Here is a 7,926-nt window from a genome sequence, read left to right as displayed (position 1 = left end):
GGACTAATAAATCTGCAAAGTTTCGTTGCTCTCCGTCCAAAGAAAGTGGGTCAGGGGAAATCTTTATTGAACGACCCTCGTATATCAGCCGTTGCCGGCGCCGAGGAGTTATCCAGAACGCCACTGCTGGATGCAGGGCCGCAGCCAGCGAGGATGTTTCGGTGTCAAAACACCCCCCCCCCCCCCCCCCCGAAATTTTCTGAGTGCTTTATTTTCCCCTACGTTCTCCTTCTGGCCTTTTTTCACTGGGCTATTCACACTGCATCTATATATTAAACTGTAAAAACTAAAATAAGCAACACATCGGTTTGTTGACGCAATAGTTCCTATTCTAATAGGAAGCAGACGTTAGTGTAGAAAATAACTCTTCGCCATCGCACGATGTATGGTATGGTTTAGTTTATGGGGGTTTAACGTCCCAAGGCGACTTAGGTTAGGAGGGACGCCGTAGTGAAGAGCTCCGGAAATTTCGACCACCGGGGGATAACGTGCACTGATATCGCACAGTATAGACGGGCCTCTAGAATTTCGCCTCCATTGAAATTTGACTGCCGCGGCCGAATCAAACCCGCGTCTTTTGGGCCAGAAGCCGATGTATGGCACTCCCTTTAATTGTAAGTTCACCCAATAAAACATACCTTTTCAGGCTAGTCTACTTTCCTATCCTTTACATTGTCTTTAAAGGATCATTACTAGCGCGAAAATAAAAAAAGTGAATTTTTTTAATGAGCTTCTGCATCCTGGCGCAAGTTCACATGCATGGGGAAGAAGTTTTGATAAATGCCATTCGTTCGCAGTTGCTGACATTCGGAAATTTCGACCACCTGAGGTTCTTTAACGTGCACTGACATCGCACAGCACACGGGCCTCTACAATTTCGCCTCCATCGAAATTTGACTGCTGCGGCCGAATCAAACCCGCGTCTTTTGGGCCAGAAGCCGATGTATGGCACTCCCTTTAATTGTAAGTTCATCCAATAAAACATACCTTTTCAGGCTAGCCTACTTTCCTATCCTTTACATTGTCTTTAAATGATCATTAACTAGCGCGAAAATAAAAAAAGTGAATTTTTTTTAAGAGCTTCTGCATCCTGGCGCAAGTTCACATGCATGGGGAAGAAGTTTTGATAAATGCCATTCGTTCGCAGTTGCTGACATTCGGAAATTTCGACCACCTGAGGTTCTTTAACGTGCACTGACATCGCACAGCACACGGGCCTCTACAATTTCGCCTCCATCGAAATTTGACTGCCGCGGCCGAATCAAACCCGCGTCTTTTGGGCCAGAAGCCGATGTATGGCACTCCCTTTAATTGTAAGTTCATCCAATAAAACATACCTTTTCAGGCTAGCCTACTTTCCTATCCTTTACATTGTCTTTAAATGATCATTAACTAGCGCGAAAATAAAAAAGTGAATTTTTTTAAAGAGCTTCTGCATCCTGGCGCAAGTTCACATGCATGGGGAAGAAGTTTTGATAAATGCCATTCGTTCGCAGTTGCTGACATTCGGAAATTTCGACCACCTGGGGTTCTTTAACGTGCACTGACATCGCACAGTACACGGGCCTCTACAATTTCGCCTCGATAGAAATCCGACCGCCGCGGCCGGGATCGAACCCGAGAGAAAATGTCACGAAGGAAGCCTCTCTGAGAACTTAGTTCATTTCCTTGCTTTTATCGCTATGCATACTTACGGCGATATTCTCAAATGAGGAAAACTATATGCTCTTGCTGCTGCATGTTTTTGTAAGTATTATCTCTAAGGTGTTGAGTATTGCTTTAGGCCACTACAAAAGAGCACTGCGCGTGCTCCTAATCGCTTTTCAAAGGAATAAAGAACGATGGGGAGAACCTTTTGCAGCAGAACATCAGTCAGTTGCAATTATTCAGCTGCTATACATCGGCAATCTAATAGCAAGCGACTAAGCTGTCCCCTAGCTTTCCTTACGGTATCTTTCTCGAGCGGCAAAACGAAAATAAAAAAAGAACCAAGTGGTATATAAAATAGTATGTAGTTGCATGAGAATAACTCACAGAAACTTAATAGTGCTATGATTCTGGGCATTTTCTAACTTGCATCTGGTGCTCAAAATAGGACTTTGCTGAATTTTCTGAAAACAAGCCATCAGATGTACACGTAAGCAGTTTTCGCACGCAAGTGGGGCGAACAGGCCCATAAAAAGAGGATAATTGTCACCGCCAAGCTCGTAATCAAATATAATAATAAATGTTGTGGCCACTGCCGCTAGCGTGGATATAAAAATTGAAAGACAGTCGCATTTCTAGACCACTCTGTCAGATCCTTCTAACTCGGGTGTCCAAACATATTCAAGTCCCAGGTTTGAACTCAATTCGCATATTTCGTGTGCAAGGCGCTGGTTATCTACGCGGAACTCCTCCTCAGCGTTACGCAGCTGTTGTGTATGGCATTTCTTCAGTTTCGCGAGATGAGAGTGACAGAGAACCAGAAAATGATAATTTTCCATGAGATACGCCGCAATGGCTGACTTTACTAGGGACAATGTTTATGGCGCCACCATTGCACGCAGGAACGGAAATCGCATCAAAAGGAAGAAGTAGGGCAGAGAAAACGAAAAGTTACAGCAGTACACTCTTGACCTGGTTGTACGTAGGTTCCAGCTAGTAAACGGAAGTTATATCGCAGTTTTTGAAAAAGCTATATCTAAATAAATGGAACCGCGTTAAAGATACAGACAGTAGTGAAACGTTGTTTCAATTTAATTGAGAAGTTTTAGGTGGCTCAATGTTTCATATACTCGTATCTGGAACGCTGTTCCGGCTACATTTCGAATACGGCTACGCAGAACCGCGTCCCACTTGCGGTCTGCTTGGAGGGGCGAAACCAGCAGGCAAGGTTTCTTTTAAAAATTGGCCTCTACCACTGATCTGCGTGCGTACGCATCCTCTTTTGCAGCTTACCAGTTTTACATCGTTCTTGCGACTCAGTACTGTTGGGCAGGACTTAACTCAATATAACTCTATCTAGAAATCGACGATTTACCATGATTGGTAACACCTCGGTCCAATTAGTATTGGCAACCCCAGTGTTCCACCCAAATGAGTCTCCTTAAATGAATTATCACGTCCCTGTGGCGAAACATTTGAGGCCAAACGCGAGAACGCGCGTGTGCTCTGTGAGGTAAGCGCATGTTGAAGAACCCTAGGAGGTCGAAGTTAATTTAGAGTCCTCCAGTAGACCGTCTTTCATGACCCCCGCGTCGTTTCACCGCGTTGGGCCCCAGACATTAATACTATTATTAGAAAATAAAGGCTGCATAAACCATAAACTGCTTCAGCTTTCTTTTTCAGAACCCAGACATTATTCTTTGCAAGCAACGGAAATAAGGAAGGAAACACGGGCTTGTTTGAGCCGGAGTACCCGGGTTGGAACCCGCGTTTCGATGGAGGCGGAACGCAAAAGGCCGCCGTGTGCTGTGCGATATGTCAGTGCACGGTAGGAAGGAAGGAAGGAAAAACTTTATTTTACTCTAGTCCTTTTTCCTGCGGTTTGGGAGCATCTTCAGAGACGTTTTCTCCTTGATTTTACCCCCAGGAGTCTTCTCTGTCGAAGTCGTCCGCCTCTAATCAGTGGTCGGTTGCCCTCAGTCCAGGGCTCCGCTGGCCACTGCCGCCCGTTGAGCTCGGTAAAGATCCCCAGGTGGTCTAAATTATTCCGGAGACCCCTACGGCACCTCTTTCTTTCCTCTTTCACTTCCACTGTCCTCTCTTCTCTTACAGCGCAGTTCAGGTTTCCACCGAGATGTGGGACAGATACTGCGCCATTTCCTTTCCTCAAAAACCAAACAACTAGTTTAAAGACTGGCTTGTCGTAGCGGTAGAAGGACGTAAACAAATTCAATAGCCATTGCACAAAGGTGTAATGCGAAAATACGTATGCTCGCTGGCGTATGCAATAATCATTAAGTATAGAAGGAGGCTTTTAAAATGAATTGTAACTAAGATGAAATCATTTTATAGTATGCCGACACGCTTAAATAGTGCTGCCTAAAAATAGAATCAGATGCCAATCGTTTGCGGGAGGTTTCGGCACGCTGTTCTCGAACTGATGGAGACTGATTTTTTTGTTTTGTCTTGCGTCTTTTATATGTCTCTCCCTTTCGCACTTCGGGTTCTTGGTGGCTGAGACGAGCGGCGTATGCTTATTGACGTTTTTCTGGAACGCTTGGGCGACAGCACTTGTGGTGCATTCAGAGCCCACTTCGGCTGCTTTGAATCACATGTCTTAAGCCATTAGCCTTACTTGCCCCATTGAGCGAAAACCAGTCTCTGTATGTGCGTTGACACTCGATGGTATCCATAAAAGATGGCGTCCTCGTGCAACCAGGCAGGTGATGGTTAAATTAATCATTGGCCGCGCGAGGTTGCACAGGAACAGCAATCTGCTTCGCACAAGCTTCATCGGTGCCAGCGCCTGCCGTCGCTGGGCAGTGGCGCATCTCTTAACCGCTGCACCACTGCGCCAGAAAGGAATGAGGATTTCCCAGAGATCTATGAATGCAAAGTGGAAATTTGCGGGGACAGGGTGGGCGCTGCTGGCACAGGAGAGGGTTAATTGGCAGAGGCCTTTGAGCTGCAGTGAGCGTAATCAGGCTGATTGTGGTGGTGGTGATGGTGATGAATTTGGCATTTATGGGCACTAAACCAGTAACGCTTTCGCATTATGCCCTTAGCACGGAGCTTAAGTTTGATTTTGCCGATCGTTGTTTGAAGTCTGCCAGGCCTTGAAATGCGGTACTCTGACCAAAACCGAAGTGAAAACCAGTGTGCTAGCGCACAAAATTAGCATTTGGTCTAACGAAGCTAAATCGTCCGTTCTTTTTTTTTTTAAATACAAATGCGCGTTCGAGAAAATATAAATACTGCAAACAACGATAGCAATAGGCTTACGAATAGACTTCTGGCAGCATTCGATAGCTATACGGTGCGGAACTCCTGACTTCTTTGCCATGCATGCATGCTTTGGAGCCCTTTAATAGACTCTGTCGCAAAGAGTGCCCAGCGGCGTGTGGAAAATAGGCTCCCGTATGGAGCTTACGAGTAGCTCAAGCAGCGTCAGTGTAGCGAACGGCTAAGCGGCGTATGAAACGCGTTGCTTCATAGGACATAGATGCAGCCAAGGTAAAGGCGTAGATCGGAACGCTGTATGTATGCCGGGGATAAAATCACGGAAACGACCGGTGAATCAAATGCAAGGAGAATAGGCTGAGAACACTTCCCGCAAAGGCGCTACGAGACAAAATATTCCAGTCTGTGCCCAGGCATTTTTGAGACCAAAGGGTACTAATTGTAAACCCCGATAATACAAATAAGGTGAATCTTCGTGTCATTACGCTTAACGTAGTCATCACGGTAACCATTTCGCCAATCAGCTTGCGCTGATAGCATGTTGAATCCATGGGACAAGCTTGTTAACTCCTCTAGACAGCTAGACGCTCCTCTGTGGACCACCTACGGAGCATAATCATCCCACAGCGTGAATTTTCTGATCATATGATTTTAAGCGGTACCGTGACTACGGCTCTTTCCATACACATTCTTAAAGCCTAAGTTCCTAGACGCAAACAACAATAGCTTTTAATCCGATTCTAGCGCTTGTTAAAGCAGTGAGTCCTTCTTTTTTATGTGTTTTATTTGTGTAATGTGCTGAACGACGATGCCGCAATTGTTCAGCACAAACCCTTACCGCGCTTTACCGTTCAATTTAACCTAAACACTTTGGCGTTTTTCTTGTGCTTGAGTCAGGGTTTTATTTATTTATTTACAATACTGGAAGCCCTTCGTGGGCTGTTACAGGGTGAGAAAAAATAAAATACAATGTAAGAAAAACATTTCTACATGAAGCACAATTCCAGTTTCTTTTCAGAACTCTCAGGTGAATTCGTAAGTGAATTCGTAAGCCTCTTCGTAAGTCTCTTAGACCTAGAGTGTCTCTGGATAACGACCGCTTTCACAATTCGCCCTGGCACGACTTAGCCAGCTCAACACTGTCTCAAACAGATGTCGATTGCTCCGAAAGGGGATGCAGTTCGGCGGATGTCCCGGCAGCATTGCTGATGTCCAGAGGCAAGCAGTTCACGTAAGTCACGTTCAAGCTGACTCTCCTGTCTTTCTTTCTCTTCTCAACAATGGCGATGATGTTCGCGACTTCTGTGACGAGTTTCTCGAACGAAGGCCGCATCTTGGGGTCGTTCTGCCAGCACTGAAGCATGACCATGTACCTGGGTTGAAACAAAGATGTACGAAAAGAGGGTTATTCTATAAAATAAGCCACTTAGTTTGAACGTTTTTCTTTAAAGAAAACACGGAAGCAAACCAACAGTTCTTTGGGGCAGAAATCAGGTTGCTGCAATCGACGCCCTTGCTTGAGGAAGTTAATGATGTCCCAGTTATCCACATCCGGATATGGCGTGATACCACGAGTTATGAGCTCCCAAAGCAGGACACCATATGACCACTGAAAAAAGAAAACAAAAACGCCTGTGTTTCTTTGGAGCTGCTAGTAAAACCAAAGCAGAAATGCTTATTGTAATCGCTGGAAAACTGCATCACATGCGACACTCACAACGTCTGTCTTGTGGCTGTAGACGCCTTTCTCCAGGCTCTCTGGAGCCATCCATCTCACGGGAAGCTTGGTTTTGTTATCGCTACTGTAGTAGTCCTTCTCGTAAACGTCACGAGAAAGACCAAAATCGGCGACACGTACCACCATGTCTCCACTCAGCCTGAAATAAGAGCGTCAACGGAACGCATTGCGTATGGAACTCAACAGGTAACATAAATTTTGGCGAAAAATAGTTCCACTTACATGCAGTTGCGAGCAGCGAGATCTCTGTGTACGAACTTTACATCAGCCAAGTACTTCATGCCTTCGGCCACGTGGATGCCAAATGTTATCAGTTGGTTCACTGTTGGCTTCTGGCGAATGGAAATTGGATTTGTAAGAATAAAAGAAAACAGCCTGAAGACAAAAAATGGCAGTGGCGGCTGCTTCCCGCCAACGCACCCTACACTCATACTCCAGCGGGGCCCTCCTAGCATGAACCTCGTCAGAGATGGCAGCGGGGTGCCGCTCGCGATCGCTGCCCGTGTATGGCCGTTTTCACAGCTAGCACAGCAGCTTGAGGTTCAGATTTTTTTTGCTCCTTTCTGTTTCTCTCCCCTCAACAGCTTTCCTTCATTTTCCACCCTTCTTGTCTTCTTTCTTTCTTGGCCGGTCTTCTTGTTCAATTGCTTCACTCTCCTTTATCTCTCCTCAACAGCGTTTTTTTTTTAATCTTCCTTCTACCTCTCTTGCCGGCACAGCATCCCTCCATTTTTTCCTCGCTGCTTCCCTTCGTCCTCCCATCGCAGCCTCTCTCTTTGCTCTGTCATCTTTCTCTCCTTGCCGCTTTGATCGGCTGCCTTGGACGCACATCATGCGCACGAAGGCTCACGATGGGCTCCGTAAAACGACTCACTCTGTAAAAAAGTATATCTAAAACCTAAAAGGAAGGAATACCTCTCATTCGACCACTAAATGGAAGCCCCCCCCCCCCCCCCCCAAAAAAAAAGAAAGAAAGAAGGTGATTTTCTGTCATTGTTATTCGAGACCTGTTGTGCAATGCATTAATGTGAACACTGCTGTGGAGGTCCTAATTTGGGGAAAATATTCGCTCACACCAAGAACGTATCCAAGGGAAAGATGGTGAGGGAAGGGGCCCGGCATGCCCCCCCCCCCCCCCTTCCCTCAACTCTTTTTAAGCATGTACTGCCGACCACTTCCCCCTCCCTCTCGATATAATTAATTACCTGTTGTCACTTCCGAAAAAAGATAAATGGCTAAGTGCATGGCTCACATTCAGGAACAAAATTAGCTAGGTAGGCAGGGGGTGCCACACAACTTCT

At 45.9% G+C, this 7,926-nt stretch overlaps 1 protein-coding gene across 1 annotated transcript in view; it reads right to left on the bottom strand.

The window, feature by feature from the left end:
• Positions 1-5,809: 5,809 nt before the first annotated feature.
• Positions 5,810-7,926, bottom strand: part of LOC149359633 (hepatocyte growth factor receptor-like) — a 43,489-nt gene continuing 41,372 nt past the window's right edge. Inside the window, 4 exon segments of the mRNA XM_089571783.1 lie at positions 5,810-6,260; positions 6,360-6,496; positions 6,605-6,764; positions 6,848-6,957. Of these exon segments, the coding sequence (XP_089427909.1) occupies positions 6,032-6,260; positions 6,360-6,496; positions 6,605-6,764; positions 6,848-6,957 (636 nt within the window). The 3' untranslated portion in view covers positions 5,810-6,031.

This window comes from Amblyomma mixtum, chromosome 2 (genome assembly GCF_055824585.1).
Source record: "Amblyomma mixtum isolate Tamu chromosome 2, ASM5582458v1, whole genome shotgun sequence".
Taxonomy (NCBI): domain Eukaryota; kingdom Metazoa; phylum Arthropoda; class Arachnida; order Ixodida; family Ixodidae; genus Amblyomma; species Amblyomma mixtum.
Note: the sequence above shows the minus strand (reverse complement) of the source record. Positions and strands in the feature narration are given on the sequence as shown.